General features: G+C 38.8%; 1 protein-coding gene across 25 annotated transcripts in view; it reads right to left on the reverse strand.

Moving 5' to 3' along the window:
* Positions 1 to 22,724, reverse strand: part of kif1aa (kinesin family member 1Aa) — a 73,725-nt gene that overhangs the window by 18,039 nt on the left and 32,962 nt on the right. For 4 of the 25 annotated variants that reach the window (XM_017697970.2, XM_017697981.2, XM_017697969.2 and 1 more), the window contains 25 exons: positions 21,758 to 21,960; positions 20,879 to 20,958; positions 20,538 to 20,613; positions 19,625 to 19,704; positions 19,403 to 19,509; positions 18,875 to 18,955; positions 18,160 to 18,340; positions 17,971 to 18,043; positions 17,394 to 17,484; positions 17,068 to 17,216; positions 16,560 to 16,738; positions 16,213 to 16,350; positions 14,813 to 15,118; positions 11,181 to 11,299; positions 10,560 to 10,666; positions 9,840 to 9,975; positions 9,138 to 9,300; positions 8,837 to 8,927; positions 8,631 to 8,749; positions 8,456 to 8,511; positions 6,287 to 6,395; positions 5,807 to 5,873; positions 4,303 to 4,387; positions 3,953 to 4,058; positions 1,812 to 1,838 (listed from right to left, as the gene is read on the reverse strand). In XM_017697970.2, the coding sequence (XP_017553459.1) occupies positions 1,812 to 1,838; positions 3,953 to 4,058; positions 4,303 to 4,387; positions 5,807 to 5,873; positions 6,287 to 6,395; positions 8,456 to 8,511; positions 8,631 to 8,749; positions 8,837 to 8,927; positions 9,138 to 9,300; positions 9,840 to 9,975; positions 10,560 to 10,666; positions 11,181 to 11,299; positions 14,813 to 15,118; positions 16,213 to 16,350; positions 16,560 to 16,738; positions 17,068 to 17,216; positions 17,394 to 17,484; positions 17,971 to 18,043; positions 18,160 to 18,340; positions 18,875 to 18,955; positions 19,403 to 19,509; positions 19,625 to 19,704; positions 20,538 to 20,613; positions 20,879 to 20,958; positions 21,758 to 21,960 (2,929 nt within the window). The remainder of the gene's footprint in view (positions 1 to 1,811; positions 1,839 to 3,952; positions 4,059 to 4,302; positions 4,388 to 5,806; positions 5,874 to 6,286; positions 6,396 to 8,455; positions 8,512 to 8,630; positions 8,750 to 8,836; positions 8,928 to 9,137; positions 9,301 to 9,839; positions 9,976 to 10,559; positions 10,667 to 11,180; positions 11,300 to 14,812; positions 15,119 to 16,212; positions 16,351 to 16,559; positions 16,739 to 17,067; positions 17,217 to 17,393; positions 17,485 to 17,970; positions 18,044 to 18,159; positions 18,341 to 18,874; positions 18,956 to 19,402; positions 19,510 to 19,624; positions 19,705 to 20,537; positions 20,614 to 20,878; positions 20,959 to 21,757; positions 21,961 to 22,724) is intronic. The other 21 variants (XM_037534959.1, XM_037534961.1, XM_017697986.2 and 18 more) reach the window with 12 other exon arrangements.

The following is a 22,724-nucleotide window of genomic DNA, read 5'->3' on the forward strand; positions in this document are numbered from 1 at the left end:
TTTACTGACAAAATATGTGGTTTTTTTTCATTTTTCAGAATATTGAAAGTTCACACACTCAGTCTACAAGGTTTGTGGTTAACATTTTCAAAGCCCACAGTCTTGCTCAGTCAGACATCATTTTTGATGAGAGTACATATCTGGGGACAACTTGTCAAGCCTTTGGTGCTGGAATGTGGAGAAAACTATCAAAAACAAGGGTACATCCTCCACAAAAGACAAAAGACAAAAAAGTAATATCTTAATTTGGAGCAATAAAAAAGCAAATCTATCTAGCTAGCAAAACGCTATCATCACCCCACAGGAAGTTCACTTGCATGATGTAATGTATTTACAACATGATAGTGTGTCTGCACAAGAACACAGATCTACATACATAATTGGAGTTTTCTGTGGGGACATTTCAGCCATGTTAACTTATATTGAATCCATAGGCTAACAACAGGTTTGCATACTGTTAGACAATGCACCATCACACTCCTGCTTTTGGATATTTCATGCTCAGTTAGTTTCTACGTTTAACCAAAATTTCTCTTGGCTGTCCCCAAATGTTTGTGTTATGAGATCACATTTGGACCTGCAAGATCTAGTTTAGCCACTGACAAATAGGATAATAAATACATTATTATTATCCAGGGTAATCAACTGTTTGCTACAGATAGGGTGAACAGATATTGAAAAAATATGGGGCATTCTTTTAACATACTGGTACAGAAAGTTGAATATGCGCTGAATAAACAGAATTGTTTCAGTGATTTTCACAAACACTATACAGACAGTGTAGAACAAAAAGAGGCCAATTGAGCAGCACTGCCCACTAGTGGTGTAACAAAAACTTAAGCAAATTCAGCTTGGAAGATAAAACTCATCTAGGATGTACTGTACAGACAAGAGCATTACCTTTGGTCATGAAACAAGCATAAATCTTAAATAACATTAGCTCAAACCAGGGTGAATGAAAGTTGAGGATTACAGCTTGTGTGAGGAGAGAGGGCTGACTCAGAGGGAACTCCTCCGTCCATAAATCATAAACGCTCTCAGTGTGTGGGGCCTGATTCTCAACCATCGCCCAACACAGCAGCGAGTGTGTTTTACAGCACTGCGTTGACATTTGTGGTGGAAATTCATCTTGCTGTGGGACAGTTTTAATTAAATCATAAATTCCTAATCTAGAGATGTGATCTAAATATGCTATGAGCCAGAACAGTAAATTTTACACAGATGGAGTGTGTGCGTGTGGGTGTGCGAAGAAGTGGTGACTCATTAAATGACTCAGACTGCTAAAAAGCAACCTTTAAAATAGCTACTTTTTACAGTTTGTGTGGGCCGAAGAGTGTTCTCAGGTAAAATTGAATGTGAAAGTCCTATATTTGATTCCTTTTCTGAGTGAAGGTTATGTGAAATGATCAATTTGATCTCTACCACACCTCCTGCAAAGATTTAGCCAAAAGACAGTCCGTACAAAAGCCAAGCCATGCATTCTGCAGCCACCTGAAATGCCTGCAAAAACATCTCACACACAAACATACAGAGGCCACACGCACAAGAAACATTTCCATGGGAGCCAAAGCAACGCTCCCCACGGTTTAGGAAGGAAATGGGAAAAGAGGGAGGGAGGAGAGACAAACAGATACAAAAAGAGAGGGAAAGGCCGCAGCAGGACTGGGAAGCCAAATATACAGGTAAAGAACAATGGAGACTGACTTGATGGATGACCAGAGAGTTCAAAAGAAATAATGCATAATAAATGTATAAATATATTCTACATGTGTCTGAGGGAATAAAAGCATAGGGATTCGAAAACAATATACCTAGGCATGTCCGAATCAAGAAACTGTCTGCAAAAACACAAAACAACATTCCGTTAGTGGGCTTGAGGGCAGATGTTTCAGAGCAAGAGCTCTCCATGATGTTACTGACGTGAGCTCAAGGCAGAGGCTTAGCCAGATGAGAGTATACTGTTACAATGGCCATCTTGATTCTAAGCAGCGATTTTGTTTCACAGATCAACAAAACAGTAAGCCTAAATGGCTATGCCTCTGTATAAGTGCCCCGTCATCTTCTTCTTAAATTTTCCTTTTAATGAATCAGAGTGTGAAGTATGAGATTATGTTTGATGTGAGGAGACCGCTAAAGCACTGTGGTTACACCATAAGAGAGGAGGTCACGGCTGAAGGGAAAAGGAGCTGGGAGATTTAGAAAGAACTCTTTACATTTGTCAAAGAGAGGAGAGGCAGTTATGGTTAGGGCTTACTTGCAAAAAGCGTGAATAACTTGGGTGATAAGGGAAAATCCAAAGGCCAAGCCATTAAAATCTGACTGCGTGTGATGCTATGCAGTATCAATGTATGTTAAAGCTAAGATGAAGCTGTAAGTAATGGTTCAGTGAAAGTTAATGAAGTGATGTGTACTGTACTTTGATATGAAAAGTGATCACATCAACTGTTTATCATGCTGCGAGTTGCACTAAATTGCAGTCAATTTAAGTAACACTTTATGAAATCGTGCTTATAGGGTGTAAAGTTGTTTTGTGCTGTTAACAGTGCATGAGATGCAAACCTTAGGCTTCAGACAAGAACATTTAATGTATTGCATGCAGATCACAACCATGCAATGGTTAATGATAGCGATGCCTTGCACTCTATTCTCAGAGTGGTCAGCGGGCAATTAGTAAAGTCTGAGCAACGAAGGGTAGATGGTGCAGGATGGACAGAGTTAATGGATTGATGAACAGATGAAGAATGGACACATAAGTCAAACAGCCAGCAAGGAGGTGAACTAGAGAACTTTCACTACATCATCTTCTTTCAAATCCACAGGGGAGGAAAACATTCTTTACAAAGTCACTGGGAATTTGTTGTTGTCTGCACACTTCTTTGTTTTCCAATAAATGTGTGACCTCCTTCATCTAGACTGATAGAACCACATTCTGTCTTGCAAATGAAACTCTAGTGGTTAACATTTTAGGGGGAAAAAACTAAGAGAATGGGAGTGCCAAGTCAGTATGTCAGTCAAAAAACAAATAAAAAACATTCACAGCATCCAGACCCATAGCCTCCTGGTTATGGGTCCCATCATGCACCAGGCTCTGAAGAGGGGCCAATGCAACAGCAGCAGCCGGTTTTTTGCAACTCTGGCATCATCTGGCATTATAAGCACTTTGAGAGAGGAGTGTACAGAGTGTGTCTGGTTGCACTGAGACAAGATAAGCATCTACCTGGAAATGCTTACATCCTTAAGAATGTGGGTGAAGCCTCGCAGCCTGAATAATGTGGCAGCTCCAGCGTCCAAGAGGCTGCCAAATTCCACTACTGTGCAGTGGACGGTGATGTGATTGTGTAGAGGAGCGTAAAAAAGTTAATATGCCTTTCTTTTCTATCAAACGTTGGCGCTGTCCCTGGTGCTGTGCGATTCTGAAGCTCTCTCTTGAGCCACTGTGTCATTTCTCTATGGCAAAAGTTATAATATTTTACATTTTGCTGTGCTGTTTGTCAGGGCTCTGGCCTCTTCTCTGAGAACCGATGCCAAGGCAGAATGGAAGGAGTGGACAGAACTGTTTTATACACAGCTCTATGTGAAAGACCTGTTGGCCTTCTGAAGACAGGGGGTAGTACATACAGTACAAAGCTAAAGTGGAGAAAATCTACTACTCTAGACTATTCCTGAAGGCTCCAACAATACAACAATGAGAGGATTTTCCTTAAAGGAAATGAAGATCAGTACAGTAAAACACTTAAGAAGCATAGAGTGCCTGTGGTAACACAGCTGCTGATACAGACAATACATATTTAAGACTACAGAAAAATAATCTTCTTATTTCACTGAATAATTAAAAGTATATTGGTTAGTTAATTAGTTAATGACATAAATATTCATTAACTTATCATTACTTGTCTTAATTATCTTAGTTCATCTCTCTGATTCTTTAGATCATCAGAATTCAAAAACTTGCCTGTCATCTGGGGCTGGGCGGATGTTTCCAGCAGACAGAATATTGAGGGAGAGAATGTTGGGGTCAATAATGCTCTCATCTGCTTCAGGCGTGTTCCGGATGCGGCCTGAAACACAAACCGAAGCCTTAAACACTCCAAATATTCTAATTATGCTTTGACATATAATGACAGCATACCATGTCACTGCTGGATCAGTTGATCTGATGTTTTCTATTACATTTTCGAATTCTTATATATATATATACACAGTCTACACAGTCTACATATACATATATACATTCCTACTGATCATACTGCCACTTTGGTTTCAGATTACAGATCACAGGAATCGGTAAGAAGATAAACTCACCTACAACCAGCTCACGAACTTCTTTCCACTGAATGTCACTCCCGGTCTCATGCACAATAGTCACAGTCACTCTCCTTTGGATTCCCTGTAAGAAGAAAGATGTCAACAGATGTTAAGCACTTGAAACTACACTTCTGAACTATAACCCCATTTCCAGAAAGTTGCTGTGCAAATGACAACAGAATGCAATGATAGGCAAACCCAAAAACCCCATATTTCACTGAAAATAGTCAACATATCAAATGCTGAAACTGAGAAATGTTATGAAAAATGTTATGTTTTGAAAAATATTTGCCCATTTTGAATTTGCCCATTTCAAAGATGTTGGGACAGGGGCATATGTACCGCTGTGTTTCATCACCTCTTCTCACCAAAAATCTGTAAGCCTTTAAGAACTGAGGAGACCAATTGCTGTAGGATATAGGATTTAATCTGCACAACAGTTTAGGGTCTCCTTTGTTGTATTTTTCAATTCATAATGCACCAAATGCTTTCAGTAAGTGATAGATCTGTACTGCAGGCAGGCCAGTTTAGCACCAGACTCTTTTACTACAGAGCAATGCTGTTGTAACACATGCAGAATGTGGTTTGCCATTGTCTTGCTGAAATAAGCAACACCTTCCCTGAAAAAGATGTCATCTAGATGGCAGCACATGTTCCTCCAAAACCTGTATATAACATTCAGCATTAACCTGTGCCATCACTGACAGGCAAGTCACCCATGTCATGTGATTTCTCCAGATTCTCTGAATATTGAATAATGAAACATTATTCTTCAATTGTTGTGCTCGTTATTTTTATTTTTTGAAAATGAATGGTTATTATTGAAAATGATAACATAAAATAACTGAACAAAAACATCTAATGTAACAGCTGTGAGTGAAAGAGATCATGGCGGATGGAGTGCTTTTCTGCACACCAGCAGATGATGGTGGTGAGGTTAGAACAGGACCAGCAACTGCCAACTAACGTACAACAAATGGAGAAACGGATTTGTCCACGCACTCTTTCACAGAGAGGTGAACCCCTCCTCATCTTAATTTCTAAATCACTCAACCTCTCTGGGATGCTCTTCTTATTCCCAATCATGTCACTGACCTGTTGGCAGTTAACCTAATCAGATATGAGATGTTCCATGTTCCAGATGTTTTTTTGCATTACACAACTTTACCAGTCTTTTGTTGCCCCTTTCCCAACTTTTTTGAAATCTGTTGCCGACATCAAATTCAAAATGGGCATATATTGAAAAAAAACCCACAAAATTTCTCAGTTTCAACACTGACATTTGTCTTTGTACTATTTTCAATTAATTAAAGGCTTTAAATGATTTAAACATAATTGTATTCTGTTTTTATTTACATTTTACACAGCATCTCAAATGTTTGTAAAAAGGGTTCTATACTGCATTCTTTTGGGCTGTCTACTTTAGATGAATACTGCTTATATATTAGTGCTTATATGTTTGTGTATTGATGTAAGAAATTAAGGGGATAGCAAAGCAGACCTGGTGTAAAAGGAAAGTGCCATGGCAGGGCATTCCACCTCTATGATCGACTGCAGCAGGGACATAGCTGTGAGAGGGTAACAGAAGCACAGTTTAAACAAGTAGTCTGCATAAACTGATCTGGAAGCAGTACAAATAAACATAATACAATATTTTTAGAAGTTATTATCACAAAGGAAAGTCACACATAGATTTACAGCACAGTATCCCAGTAGCAGGAAAAAGACACAGTATGCAAAAGTCAGCCTTGCAAAATTCTGTAGTAACTACACAAATTCTGCAGAACTGCAGTAGCAAAGTTCACAGTAACACCGTGGGCAAAGTCAGCCTTAAAGTATTCAGTTCAGAGTACCGAAAAATTTAACCGATATCCAAAACCTCCTTTATGATCTATGTTGAAATGTGTCTAATCCTCTCATTGTAAAATTCATGCAGCTGACGCAGGGTCAAAAAGGAGAAGATATTAGAAGATAAACTCACTCTCCATTGGCCTCCAGCTCACAAATCTCAAAGAATACCATCAGGTCATATTTACAGTGGCAGGGTCCTGCGGTGGGTCGTGTGAGGGTTGTCAACTTTGTAGCAGGTACTAATCGAGAAACAAAAAGAGAGACATGTTCAATTTTAGGAATGACCAGGAGCTGTAAGGGAGTCTATTCACTCAAGCTGCAAGAGAGGAATTAAGAGTTAAAGATAAGGAAGGAAGATGTGACAAAATTGATGAAATAAGAGGTAGAGGTAGAGTTAGAAAAGGGGAAGTGAGGAAAGTCAGGGATTCACAGGAAAGGCAAATTCAACTTCTGAACAGGTATCCCTCCACATCTGCAATTTTTGATAACGCACTTTCAGTCAACCTTCAAAATCCAAGGCTAACTATATCCTTACATTATGCATATATATAATAATGTTTGTACTGTTAAATATTCTTTAAATGGGTTCTTTTCTCACAAAATCATTATACTCTTCATGTAAATGTAGAAATCATCTTTGTTTCTGAAAAACAACCTGCAAATGTAAAGAGATAACTGTAACAAGCAAAGCAGGACACAAGATACAAACGTAACACGAGATACATACATGTTGCACAGATTCTGTGAAGAATGTATACCTATCACCGATAAGCAGTGATACAATTTTAATCCTTGAATATAGAACAGTGTGTATGTCCTAATAATGAGGAGGAACTAAAGGAAAAAGAGTTGGACACTTGCACTCTTTTTGAACAAGCCTGAGAAGAGTCCCTAGAACAAAACATCCTCCAATCAATGCTCTGGTATTTTGCTGACCAGATTAATTGGATAGCGTGACAAATAAAGCGACAAACGATCAAAATGTAACAGCGTAAAATGTACACATGTATGCCAAAGTTTGACTCTAATTAAAAATGAGTAAACACATTCTCTTCAGAGGACAAACTTAAATGGTGCTTTTTTGCAAATTATAATGGCCTATTTCTGTATTTTTATTAGCATATTAAGCATATTAGAAAAAAATATAACATAACATATAAAATGAGCCATAACTTTTGCACAGGCCACCGTTTCTGCTTAATGTTACATTACATTTAGCAAATGACCAGTAATTGTACAATAAAATTTGCAGAAGTGTGTTGTCTGTAGTTGATGTGTTAACTTATTTTCACTTAGAAAATTAACAAAACATGTCATTTGACCAGAAAACCCAAACTTCTGAATATGACTGTATATTTTATTGAATGTTACTGTTTATAAAATGTTTAGACACTAATGTTAGTTTTACAAAAATACTGAAATACACTTAACTGTATTAGATTAGAGGACAACCTTTGTTTCAGGGACTTTCCTTGACCTTGTACACACATGATCATTACAGACCCGGTTTCTGTGCTTTTATTACTGAACAGATAGAGAGGGGCGGGGCTGGAAGTTTTGCTTGCTCCTCCCCCTCAAGGAGGAAGGAAACAGCCACGCCCGCTGCATTAAGTGCGTGTCCCGACAGGGAGTCCACCAACGCCCCATTGAAGACATCTGGCACCAGGTATCGAATCAGCTCCAGGGTCTTCTCCCGTTCAGGTGGGGTGTCGTTATCTGCAGCTATATTCCCACCCCCAATGACACAAAACTGAAGTGACATGGACCCCAAACAGCAACACAAAAAGCAACAAATAAGCAGAGCCAAGACAAGGTACTAAGGCAGTGGTGTTAACTAAGGCTGTCATGATAACAATTAAGCTCAATTAAGAACACAAATTTCTCAATGAATCAGCAGATATTAATTAGCAATTTGCACAATGATAATGCAAACTACTGGTCTCTCTTTCAGGAAAAGAACAGAACCTGATGAACAATCCCATATTTTTGCGGGTTTCTGAAGTGTTCACAGCTTCACTGTTGATTTTTTATCCAGTAAAGTATTAAGTCCTTAAAAAGACGTGCATGGTTTGTTGGACATTTATGTTATTTTTTGTTGCTTCACTTTGATAAAACCTCCAAGTTAACTCAATTATTAAAATAGCTGATACTGACAGCCCTAGTAATAACACAGCATGACAAACATACAAAAAACATTCAAAATGCCTGGCTTCATTTTATGGAGCTGTGGAAAATGTAATGGTCTACATATATACTGACTTATTGATCAGACCTGATTCACACTAATTTCTGCTCTCACCTGGTTTGGACAGAGGCATGACTCTTGGGAACTGTCTTCTGCATGGACGCAATGGGCTAACGAAAGAGAGACGGAGAGAGATAAAAAGGTTACTTACTTACAGAATACGTTCAACTTAAGGGGGTAAAAAACAACATAGGACAGTAGGACATTATGACAAATCTGAGGCAACTACCTGATAAGGTCCTTGCACAGAGCAGGGAAAGGCTGCTTCTGATAGTGTCCAAACACCTCAAACACAATAGGCTGTGTCTTTATGTACTCCACAAAAGACTTGGTAACCTCCACAGCAATCTGAAAAAACAGAGGAACAGTGTCTTTCCCGTTTTACCACCTCATCTAAGCAAAACTGGGATGGTTCCTTGGTTTGAGCAATCTTACATTCTGCACATGATAGAAGCCCAGAGGTGGACCTCGTCCAGTGTTCTTCAACGGTTCTGTGGAAAATGCCTCATCATGCCGATGGATAAAACTGGAAAACAGAAGATGAGATTCCACAAGGGTTTAATGAAATACTTTAGCAATATCTACCAATATGAAGAAACATTTACTTACTTGCTCACAGTGCTGATTTTGTCCACAGAATTCACCATTACAACAATGAATGATTTGAAAAAGGGAGCTACTACCATAATGTTAGCTCTTATCCAGTTAACAAACTACAGAGAAAAGATGCACTTACTTGAATTGGCAGAAGATGTCTGCATACTCTGCAGAAATGCTGGAAGCTTGGAGCACAGTGACTCTGAATGTGAAAACCTCGCCAATCTTCAGGTGCTCCAGAGTTCCATCCAGAACACCATCCAAACCTGACTTAACTGGGCTGTCCAGGTCTTCTGGGTTGGCTGCAGAGACAACAAAGAATGTGAACATATACACATAAAAACTCTTGAAACATAACTGCTAATATTTCAGTCTACACATCATCATAGCAGTTTCATAGCAGTTACCAAATTATACATCTGAACATTATTAACTATATAATAAGGCTTGGGTTCAAGGGGTAAAATGAAGAAGAAATGAAGCATGTCAAATAATATCCATATATTAATGTTGTTACATTAACTCACGTGTTATATTTATTGAAATATTCTGTTTGTACTATTCTTCAACCCATTCAAGTTCAGGCTTCTTATTATTTAAGTTAAGTTATTAAGCTTAATATTCTTATTATTCAGTAACTAATATAAATGTTTAAGTAGCTACAATAAATGTAATATATATGTTTTATTGCTGTGAGTGTGGAACTGAAGTGTGGGTCAACATACAGGCTGTTAAGGTTTAAGGAGTTAAATCATACTGAATGTACATAAACTAATGCACTTTTAAACCACAGTGGATACATTTTGCAACTATAATGTTGCCTGACTACCTCGTTTATTACCTGCACAAGTGTTATTGTTGACTTCATCTGCAGAAGGCACCACATCTGCATTCTGCCCCTCACCCTCCACAATGCGCAACTCCTCCTGAGAGAGTCCAGTGCGCGACAGAGTGGCAGGGCAGGAGTCTGCCTGGAACTGAACGAGAAAGAGGTGGGTTTACGTTCCCAGATCTATTCCCCTGTCCCTGTACTGAACAAACCAGAGCTTTCCTGACAAAGGTGTGCTCAGACTCAGAATACAATAAAATTGCAAATTTCCGCAGGGCTCCAAAGACAGGATTGCGATTCTCTGGTTTAACCTGACTGATTTTTCAGTTACAGCTATTTTAAAGAAGTGAAGAAATGCTGGCCAAAGTGCAGATCCTTTCAACTCATATCACATTTGTATCTTTAAGTAAAAGAACAGATATTTTCTTCTTTAGATCTTGCTTTGCAGAAAGAAAGATCCTCCGCATATTTATGCTGCGTCTCTTAAAACAGAATGTAAATCGAGAGAAAATGTCATTTATTATGTAACTCACTAATTAATATAAAATAAAAATACAATGCATGTAACATATATATACTAAATATTACATGTATATGTAATACAATGATTTGATTAGTAAAAAAAAAAATCTTCTAAGGCTAAAGAAAAACCTACAAGGCAAGCTTCGGTCAATAAAATGGTCCTAAAACCTATCATGATTATTTACTTTCTATGCATTGAGTGTCTTTTACCTTCTCAAACTGCTGGTCCTCAAAGGATATCTTGGCGGTTCCGGATTGTCGTACACCGGAGCCATAATCAGGTGCTTCCTCATCAGCTGGAGGAAAAACCAGAGAGCCTTCACTTCACTTCCTCATGAAGTCACAAGCACCGTGTCCTTCAGATCCACCCACAACAGGGGTATTTTACAAAGCACAATTCCTCAGTAAAGCCAGATAATTTAAGCCACAACTGGAGGTTATTCAGTTCTTCTCCCACTAGACAAGTTTGACTTTTGGCTAACCAAAAAGTTCTGCTTTGTGAAATACGTCTCAGGCCTACACACCCATTTATGACTGACCTTAAAACCGAGCCATTTCGTCAGTGTGCTCCCAAAGCTTTCTAAAAGATGCTGGACATTTAACCAAGCAGATGTTTTTTGCGAAGTGTGAAATAGTAAAACTAAAATGTATTTAATTTAATGGATTAGATCCATAACGTCCTACCACATTCTCATGTATTTATAAAAATAGCCTTCATGTAGTTAGTGAGACAGACTGTCTTAACTCTTTATCATCCTCATTGGTGTATTACTAGACTTGGGGTGATTTTTTTAATCTTAGTTTATAGAGAGTTTAAGGTCCCAATCTTACCTGATATTGCCTGCACAGCTACTCGCAGAAAACCCTTGACCTCTCCCTTCTCGCTGACAATGGCTACTCGATGTACCAACGGCACAGGATACAGCAGATTGCTCAGATATACAAAGGCCCTGGAGGAGAGATAGGTGAAAAGGGGGTAATGAAAGAGAAATGTATTTTGGGTCCAAAGGCTTAATGTCTCAATACAATGGACAACACAACACACAGCTGCAAAGCAACCAAACAAGCAGGGACTGTAGTGGCCCTCAAGATGACTCCCCCTCACTGGAAATGTTGAATCAATGGCTAAGTTAGATCACTCTACTCTGTCTAAAAGGAGCATATGAGTTATTTGTTTTTAATTTTAAAGTCCTTTAGTGGGTTTAAGGAGCATGGTCTAGGAGTGGAACTAAACTCTTCATTTATGAAGCTACAAACAAGTAGAAAGTAGTCAGAATACAAGTGAATGTCAGTATGAATGTGCAAGAGGGGAGTGAGTAAATGCATGAACATGTAAGTGTGTACATTCACAAATCACCTCAAACTAGAAGTACAGATTCTTCCACTGTTGATGATTCTGGTCACAAACACTCCTAACAAGACGATTTGTGAATACCAATTCAGAATCAGGACAAAAACAAATCATTAGGTCTAATGTTTACAGTGAGATTACAACTGGGGGTCAAGAAGGTGAGCAGGAATGTCAGTAAGAACAAGCTGAAGATCGTTTGTTTGACTCAGCAGAATCTTTGATGCAATCCTGTTCTCCAACTTTATGTTTCTTCAACACAATCCGTCTGTGTCTCAGATGCATGGCCTAAAATGTGAAAACTACGTTTCCCATAATCCCATGGAGGGTAGACATTTAAGGGGAAAGGTGTGGTCTGCAAAGAAAACAGCTGAAGACAAGATTGGTGAGGTGCAATTAAGGCATGCTCAGGACAAAAAAAGTAACCAAAAAGGTGTTTTAACTCAAAGTGTTTTGTGGTTTGACTCAAAGATACAAAAAGCAAATGAAAATACTAAGCACCACTTAGCTTGAACAAACAGTGCAGCTCCTAAAAGCAATATGACACCTAAAAATGAACAATAAGAAGCCATCCAGTCACAGATGTACAACATTTTACAAAAACAAAAAACGTGTGAGCCAATCCAAGGTCTCTGTGTCAAGTCTCACAAAAAATGTGAAATTAAACAAATGCCGTGGCATGCCTAGTAGAAACAACTGTTTTAGAAACCAGCTCTTTCATCTTGAGATATGGGAGACATCCTGAATTACTGCTTTGCCATGTTACAGGAACCAATTATCGAGTCACGGATGAATCACTGGATCTTATTCATCGGTAATCCATTCCTTGTAAAGGAAACATCTAAACTAGTTTGTTTCTGTGTTTGACAAAACAAACATCTGCTATGCATGTGTCTACATAAGACTTCAAAGCTGTTTGGCCTTCTTTGAAGAAGCACTAGGTGATGCAGCGCAGGTAAAGCTGTGACACACACCTTGGCATGAAGCACCTCCTGCAGACCGATTTTTTGGTTGTTTTTAATGAGACAAATCAATTCCATTTCATACTAAACACTGAAGATCCTGTGCTAATGCTTTATAAACACATACATGTTAAAGCAATAATTTTGGAGAAGCAATTCATCCCAGATTTGTGCATGCTAGATGCCAAAGGTATGTATTCACATAGTTAAGATGAAAGTCAAATGTATGGAAATGAGAGAAGACAGGTTTAAAGCCCAAAAATGTCTACCAAATTCATGGTCTGCAAAATACAACCTGAGGTTGTATATTTATAGAGACAATTTTCAAACATCTTTCATCATTCAACATGGTCATCTACTGTACAGTATACTCAAAGGAATTGGTATTTTTTAAATATCTCTACAGTATGTCTACAATAATCAGTTTACATGCCAACTCTATGCAGTGATAACTCCTCTTCAGGTCTTTCCATATACAGAAGCAGCAGCACTGGCTGTCAACCACATTCCACTGTAAATGAGACAGCAGCACAGACGGGGTGGAAGATTGTGCAAACCCCTGCTGTGATTATGAAGCAAATGTGTGTACATACCATAAAAAAGATGTATGATTAATCTGTCCTTGATTGAGTAAGAGTGTCAGTTTGTATGTGTACAGTTTGATATGTGTGACTGGCATGCTTGAGTTTGCATTACTGTGGAGACAATAAGCTGCTAATGTATTATGTATTAGTTTATATTTATAAGGTACTTTGTAGATCATTGGCCATTTTATCAGGGAACCTTACCATATAAGTGCAAGGGTGTAATCATTTCAAAATGTACCAAAAAATAGATCTAATTTAAAACAATATCACCAATATGCCCTCAGTCTTTTCAAAAGGGTCTCTCATTTATCATCACTCATGGAGACCACTGTGAATGATCAAAACAAGGCATCTGGGAGCATCCTTTCCAAATAAAGTGGATGTGGAGGTGGTAGGGCTTAAGCTATACATTTACTTATATGATAACCAAACCAATCTGTGTAGTATAAAATTAGAACTTTGCAAAATAATTTCTAACATTTTTAACATACTAAATATTGAAAATCAAACTGAATTTTGATCTCAGGATTGAACATGAAAATACTTTGGATATACTTGCTATATCAAAAAATGTATCATATCGAGACACCACTGTATCGTATTAAATCATACTGGGGTGAGGAATTGTGTAAACATCCAACTTTAAGCAATGTAAGTAATTTCAGTTACACTTTTGACTAAACATAGTTAAACAGAAGGTATGCAGAAGGTCGACTTTCATATTGATCTCACTTGAAGTGTAGGTTTACAATCACTAACTATAGCCCATCTGTTGCTGCAAAATTTATCAGCCACCCTCTACCTCATCTATCAATGGAAAGGGACCCCACAGGACCATCATTGACCAGACTTGTTTGAGTGGTGGGCCATTCTCAGCACAGCAGTAATACTGGCATGGTAGTGACTTGGTAGTGTGATCGGCACTAATGTAAGTCTGTCAGGCGCAGCAGTGTTGTTGAGGTTTTAAAACACTTTGTCACTGCTGTGCTGAGAGTACACAACTTAAAACACCATAATTCCCATTCTGTTCAGAAGGTAATATTTATGGGTAAGAGAACGAATTATACAAATGTAAAAAAAAAAGGAACATAGAAACTGATGATGTACAGTCTGCATACTGTACTTTATGACAGAAAGATGTACAAGAGGGTAGAGTGTGGATCGGGTTTAAAAACCCTAGCAACACGTTTGCACCTGATTCACTCATACCAACTCCACTCATACCACAGTGACACGACTATGGCAGTACTGAGAATGATCAACCATTCAAATCTGGTCAGTGGTGCTCCCTTTCTATTGATTCTATTGAGGGAGCTGATAAATTGTGCAGCAATTGATGGGTATCAGTCAATGACTCTAAACCTATGAAGTGCTATTATATGGTAAGTGTACATGATAAAATGACCAGTGAGTGTGCAACATACATGTATCTAAAAACCTGGCACCTCAGTACATGGTGTTTGTGGTGTGCACGTGTATATGTGACAGAAGACAGATGTCCTGTGTCTCAGTGTGAAAGAGCTAGTTTCCTCCTAGTTTCCAGCATGCTCCTGAAACCTCACCAACCTTCCCACTACACTGAACAAAGGAGAGCGCTCGTAAAAGGGGTCCTCCGCCTCGCCGGAGCTTTGGCAAAGACCCCTCTCATCATCCTCAAAATCTTCATCCTCATCGTCTTCGTCGCCGAGCTCGGAGCACAGGTCATCGGACAAAAGATCATCGCTGCAGTCCTCCAACTCCGCCCCCACCCCTCCACGGAGCCGTGACTGGACCAGCTCAGTGACTTCGGAGGTGGTGGTGGGTTCGGAGAGGTCAGGGGAAGCCATGCGGTCATTCGCTTGCTCACTAAGGCATGAGGTGAATAGGGGGTTGCTGGTGTAGCCAAAGACATGGGAACCCAGTTAGTATGGTAACCCAGTTAGTTGCTGTTTTGCTGTAAGGGTTGGGTCACCTGATTGCGCTGCTCAATTCTCGAAGAATCCAAACGTCCCTAACTTGACTTGCAATGCATACGGAAGAAAAAATATATGTACATATATTTCCTCATATACAAATTAAATGTGCACCATTTGTCAATATATTTGATATCTTCCCATACAGAAGATAAAATACATTGACATTGTCAGAACAAAACCTTCTATCTCGATTTTTGGTTTTTTTGTGTAGTACTACATTTACTTACAAACACATGCTATTTACACTGTGTGAACATCTCATGATGAATGGACCAATAGAAATGATCCAAAATTACTGTGGAAAAAAATTAAGTCCATTAAAAGCTAAGAACAATGTTTCCTTTTCCTTTGCTTACCATTTTGGATATATAAGGTTTTGTTCGGACAGCGATGATATGTACATATACTTCCTCAGATCCAAAATTTATGTCAATTTAAGAGGTGAAATTCCAGATGTTCTCAGCACCAATGGGTTACCAAATATACACATACAATGAAATAAATAAATAAGTACTAAATAACTACCACTATTTCATTTCACATCAATAAGGAGAGAGCTATGGGATATGGTTCCTATTTTACACTTTGAGCCTGAGCCCATGGCACTTTTCTGAATAAGTGAAGGGTACAATGTTTGAACACTATGAGTAGCTTGTTACTGTGATATATATGATCCAATTTGGAGAACTGTATATACCGGTGAGATGGACGTTTGAAGGAGGACTCACTGTGCTGTGGCAGGCCCTTCAGTAGAATATGCTCTATTAGTGAAACACACACCCTGCAGTACAACGATTACTTCACTGGCCTTGATGATATATCCATTAGAAATACATCATGGGTAGAAAACAGATTGGAACTAAGATATGTTTTTGCATATCATCACTGTAATAAGAAAGCTTTTATATACCTTTGAAATATTTTTCCTTATCTAATAACATAGTTATTATGAAGATTTGAAGATACGACGTTTCCTTAAGGAGGGTAATGATATGTCATGTCACCACACACCTTCCAACGAGACGGAACCAGGGGAAACGGTCATAGAAAGGGTCGCCGCCTGTCAGCACGCTGTCACAGTCTTCTATAGCACTGCTGGGTACTTCTGCAGCACGGTCATACATCTCCCGCATCAGGTCCAAACGCTGCCTGCAGGGGGCAGCATTACCTGCTTTATCACTTAAATCACAATTTTTCTTTCAAGGTTATGTTAGACAAACACAATTTATCTAAGATTTAAAAGTAATAGAAAATTTTAGCCTTCTGATGCACGTACTGCACAGGCAGACTAGGATTAAATCTGGCGTTCAAAGAAAATTAGCTAATTTCACACTTTATGTTAAATTCTACAGTCATGCCTGAGTTTCTCCAGGGTCCAGTAATGTGTGGCTCCATTTTTCTGGTCCTGCACCTCTACAGCCACAATGGTGCGGGGGAATGGACTTTTCTCACGATCTTTAGTTGCCTCAGGTGGCAGCAGGTCAGGGGGCAGTGGAGAGTAAAGTGTGTCAGTCAAAAGCACAAACTGGAACTGCACCTGTGAGTCAGGACAAAGTCAGACAATTACTGTGATATATAGGTCATTCTCTTTTCTCCAGAACTTTAATAATAATAAATAAACAGTATTTATTTCTTACAATTTACCAAATACTTCATAGTAGTTGATGAATGATAAGTTTTATGATTAGCTGAACAATAAGTGTGCAGTTTAACTGGTTAATGTTGTTTAATGATAACGATGCTAAGCATGCACAATAATCTCTTAATTGTGATGTGTATATTCTGCCTGCAGTTGAAATATTTTTATATTATTATATTTCCCTTATTGCACCTTTTACTCTAAGAGACTAACACAAAAGCCCTTACCTTCTTCTTGAGCTCCACGCTAATTGCATTGGCCTCTTTGAGGAAGATAGCATTACCCCAGAGAAGGTCTCTGAGGGAGGTGAACTGATAACACCTCCACTTTCTGAATGCCCACAGAGCCAGCTCAGTCTCCCTCTCTGTCCATTGCACTGTGAGATTAGAAATTTCCAAAATAAAACACTGTTTCACATGATGAGAAGTTCAAAAATATGGAGAATTTACTGATGCTTTTCCTTCTGTCTCAACAAAAAACATTTAAAGCTGCATATAGTGACTGCCTACAGAAACTACAGTGACTCTAGGCTAAGCTTAAAGTTATAGCCCACCTTCCTCCTCAGGTTCCTCCTCTTCCTCTGCTGCTTCAGGGTAACAACGATCGACCTGCTTCTGCAGGGCTTCCAACCGGCTTTCATAATCCTAGAAAAGGTCATATTTGTTTACTTATCTGTGTGTGCGTCTGTGTGACACTACAAAGGGGTGTAAAAATGCATCAATCTGAAGGTGGTGATTAAAGTGCATTGATTTTGAAATGTTAGAATCTATTAGAAAAATATTTAATGAAGTATGAGTCACTTTTTTGTCAGAACAAATGTTTCAAACATGAAAAAGCAAAAAGGATCTTATTTGTATAATTTACAATCTTATGCAGTTAATCCTATACAGTTATTATAAATGCTATGTAAACAACTCCTCGAGTCATAAGTCAATAGTTTTTAAATTGTGGTAAAAATATGAGATATCATTTATTGGTGCAAGTTCAGAGCTTTACCCCTACTTGCATATATTTCTGTTACAGACAGTTTGCAGTTTCTATAACAGACAGTTTGAGGTTGAATGGCATTGAGGGGCATATTTATGACTCTATCGGTACAGATCCTCAAAATATACGTATTAGCTACTCACTAGTCTCTGCTGTTCCAAAAGATTATTGGCCTCCGCCCTCTCTCTGCGGTACTGATCCTCCAGCTCCTGAAGCCTAATCACACACAGACAGAGAGGCACAGATGCAAAATTAATTATTAATAATCTCGCCTTTCAGCTTTCCCTCCCGCACTCCCTCCCTTCCTTTCTCTTTCTCTCTCTTTTTCACACCTCTGATCCATCTCCTGTTTCATATCGATGCCCTGTTTCTCAAGCAGCTCTCTCTGTGCAAAGGCCCAGTCCACGGGCTCGGCAGGGGTTTCTGCGCAGGGTGTCCGCTCCCGCTCCTGCCTCGCCTGCTCCGGGTGGTTGAAGCGGAACACATGACTCTTGCCCATGATGATACGGTTCCCTGCAAAAACCAGAACAAACCAGTAGACATCACAAAACACAAAACAGCAGAAAAATACCATTGTAGAAGAAATAAACTGTATTCTTATTTTAACAGTACTGCCTGAAATTGTATAGACAAAATTCAAACTTCAAGATCTGTTTTTAACTATGTTAAAACTTCTCTACTGTTTTTAACTATGCAACAATTGTCCATTTTTATAGATAATAGAATGACATATAAGGTCGGAAACTTTAACAGTATTGCACAGTAACATACTAGATCAAACAGTTTTATATTTAAAAAGCAATAAAAAACATTTTTCATGTATTTTATACGGTTACTGAGTCTACTCTCATTAAGCATACGTCATTTTTTAAGTATGTTAATCATTTTACGATGCACAAACAAATGACACTGTTGAGGCACTTCAAATAACTCAGGGTGCTTGTTTACGCAAGCTACTGGAGGAAAGCATAATTTTCACACTTTAGAAGAGGGAAAAATAAAAGACAGTAGAGACTGAGTGCTGAGATACACTGCACACACACACACCTGATCTGAGGATAGTGGGCTCTGTCACTTTCTTCCCGTTGACGTAGGTCTCAGCTCCTTCACATGGCTCCAAAATCACTGCTTTTATAATAATAATAAAAACAGCACCATTAAAATGAAACCTCCGTGTGTGTGTGTGTGTGTGTGTGTGTGTGTGTGTTTGGAGCTCCAATCTCAGTCACCCAGCAATGAACTTTGAGGTACAAAGATTTTCTTCAAGTGATGATAGGACAAAAGGTAACCAATAATTTCTACTGTGTGAATAGATGTAATGTATCTAATTACACAGCTCAGCAGTAATGCAAATGCAGATTTTCCACTGGCCTGCATTAAAGATAATGGTGCCGTTTTCTAACCCTTAAAACAACAAAAAGATTCTCATTAGCTTAATTATCTTTAATTACTTATTTTAATTAATTAATTACTTATTTAATTACTGACATTATAGTTACAGTCCAGTTAGTTAACACCCAGTAACTCTAAAAGGATGTGCGTATGTATTTGTGTGTGCACATTAGTGATGTTCACCTTCTCCCATAGGCCCTGTTGTGCTAGTGAAAATACAATGTTCATCCTTTATAAAGTGGCCACTGAGGACAATGTCCTGCCTTGTCATTGCATCTTCTCTTCCAACCCTAACAAACAAATGAAAAAATATAAAAACAAATTACAAAAACACACGGATAGCATGTATTAATTCACAAGAGACTGACATCTAACAAATTGAGAAAACATGAAAACTGCACTAACCTGGTGATTCCGTCTTTGATGTAGTAGAGAAGGCACTCAGACATTAGAGGATCTTCATTCAAATTCACCAGATGTGGAGTCTGAAACAAGGAATGGTTATGCTTATACCAGCAAGAATGACATAGCACATACAACGCACTAGATCCTACTAGTGCTGGCATAATGCATCAATTAAAAATATAATCTATTAAAATGGACCTTCAGAATTAAGTCGCAATTATTATTTGACAGTTTGCATGATGACAATGTCTTTTTTTGTTGTTTGGCCTTTTTAAAAATCTCAATCAATCACCAAAATAATCAGTATATCATTCATATAATCAATGGTGACAGCCCTACATGCTACCTAATTGCTTCTGAATAAAGTTTACAAAGGTTTTTCAGTCAAAGCCTCACAGAAAGTGCATGCAAAATGCTGATAGATCCAAAAGAAAGGGAAAACCACAAAGAATTTTGGAAAAAAAGCACACAGATTAAGACTAACATGGCAGTGCCATGTAAAATACAGCCACCACACAAAGCTGAATATTGTAGAGTGGTTCTCTAATATCATTATCAGTATTAGGCTGGAAATACAAAGGAAGTCATTAGACAGGCCAAGAAACCTTGTGAAAATCTCTGAATGAGATACTGCAGCCCAGAGAGTTCACATTAGGAGAATTTCAAGGGAATTGAGCACTTAGGAAGAAATCACACTATTCATGGAAACCAACCTCATTCGGGGAGAATAACCCAACAGTGTCTATAAAGATGGGCTGAGGTTTTCTTTGTGCCGGCTTCAAAAGGAGGAATGTAAATGCATTCATAAGGTGATTTCACTGTCTAAATCAATGACTCATGTTGCATTTAAAGTACAATTTCTGATGTACACAATATTAAAACATGAAATTGATGTCCTTGTGACTCTTTCTACCTTCTTGGGTGAAAAGACGCCAACAGTGCCTCCATCTTCTCTGATGGCCACACCCATCTCAGCAAGCAGGGCCTCTCTGTAAAAGCCACAAACTGCAGTTATCGCTCCTGGAACTCATTCAATAAACAACTTTCTGCAAAAAGGAGAACAAGGAGTCAGCTAGCTATCTCCTGAAGCCCTGTGCCAAAGCACTGTGACTATTGTTTAGTCTTTGTCTTCCTCTAACTCACCCAATTTAGCCTATCAAAGGTTTGGTAACTGGCTGAATTAAATTAGGAAAAATACTACACTGTGGTCCTACAGGATAATCAATAATGGATAAAGCCAGCTGCAGGACTGACCTTTCCATCCTGATAGCCTCTGTACGTCGAAGCTTCTCCTCCCACGTTTCATTGAGCTCTGCAATGATTTTCTCTGTTTCCTAGTTATTGGCAATGCAAGACAGATCAAACATGTCAAAACATGCAGCCAAATATTCAAGAAGGATGTGTTTACTCATATCTATTGACATGCCTCTAACATTTGACAGATCAGAGCTAAACATGCAGGCTGTGTTCAGATTGCACTGGGGTGGTACTTTAGATCACATGAGACATTTTTGAATGTGTAATGAGATGAAATAAAGCTGTTGATGTGGCTGATCACCCAAGATGAGTGGGATATCTAAAGTTTACTTCTTAAATTCTGCACCAGAGCTATGAGGCTAATTTAGCTAGCAAGTAACTGTAGTTTATATGTCATCAATTAGCACCATTCAAGCCACATAAATTGTCAAGCATTTGCCTCAAACGATGCTGAGTTATTAAGTTATCTCAAATAGGCTTGCTTGTGTGGTTTCTGACATTTTTGAAATACGGTTTTGAAATGTAGCTTTTAGTTTTAGCTTTATCAGTCAGTTCCCATTCAAAAAGACAGGACTGGAAAAAAAACTGCTCTGGGATGATGCCTAGCTGGCTGCTGAGTGAAGAGACTTTCCTATAAAGACTTTGCTATAAGCCTTCATTACTTGGCAGCACCATTAGTCTGGTCCTGAAAGCTAAAGAAAATCTCTGGGCACCAAACATGTATTTGTGGATCAATTATGTTTAAGGTAAAGGGAAAACTATCTAAATCTTTTGAACCATTGCTTTAGTGAGGTGCTAGGAGCTACAACTGGGTTTTGGATGGATGTCATTTGTAACCCTAAGTGATTACTGAACCTTTTACACTAACTGAGTTACCTTGAGTCGCTCAATGGCCTCCTCACTCCCAGGACTGAACATGATGTGGTCACGCAGACTGCTGATGGATCCAGCCCGGCTGGACAGAGCGGAGAGAGAGGGGGAGGGACTCATCCCCGTCATGGCATTGGTCACTGTGGAGAGATCACCCCTTTGATTGACAGCTTGGCCAGTATTGTTATTGTTCTTGTAATCGGATAAGTCTGTCAGGAGGGGAGGGTGCCGGGCGGGGGGGTGTAGGAAGGGAGCGAGGGAATGGGGGTCAGAAAGATAAAGAGAGAAACAGACAGAAAAGGGAGAGCAGAAAGAAGGAAAGTAGAAAAAAGAAGAAGACAGAAAGAAAGATATGTAGCTTAAAACGAATGTGACCAAATCTGAAAAGGCCAGTACATATGAGTTGAGACACAAGAGAAAAACTGGAAGAAAAAGAACAGGTTCTACAGTCACGGTCCAACAAAAAGAGAGAAAAAGTAAAAGCCAGTGGCAGCACAAGCGCAAAGCAGCATAGGTCCACCTGCTGTGCTAAGTGCAGTGTGACCTATTAAGCTTCAGCCAAAGCACTGCAATTTGGACACCAATCCATATGCCCTCAGTATTCTACTAGGGCTGTCACAATTACTCAGTTAAACTCTATCAAACTCAAGAAATTATCAATTTAAATGTTACCTTCTTAATTTGCATGACAATAAAGCATATTTTAACTTCTCATATTAGACACACCCATTTTTCTGCATTTTTCCAAATATTATATTTATATTTTTGCAGTGAAGTCGTTTTCCTTGTTTATCATTTATATTCACACATCGTCAAAAAAAGTGCTGCACCAGAAGGAATTTAAACCACAGGAATGCAATTTGGTGGGCAGGTTTGACATCATGAGACATGCAAATGATTCAAGTTTCACGCTCGTCATTGCCAGACGGCTGCACAATGCAGATGCCTGCAGATCGTTGCAACGACTGCACTT

Source organism: Pygocentrus nattereri, chromosome 26 (assembly GCF_015220715.1).
Source record: "Pygocentrus nattereri isolate fPygNat1 chromosome 26, fPygNat1.pri, whole genome shotgun sequence".
Classification (NCBI taxonomy): Eukaryota; Metazoa; Chordata; class Actinopteri; order Characiformes; family Serrasalmidae; genus Pygocentrus; species Pygocentrus nattereri.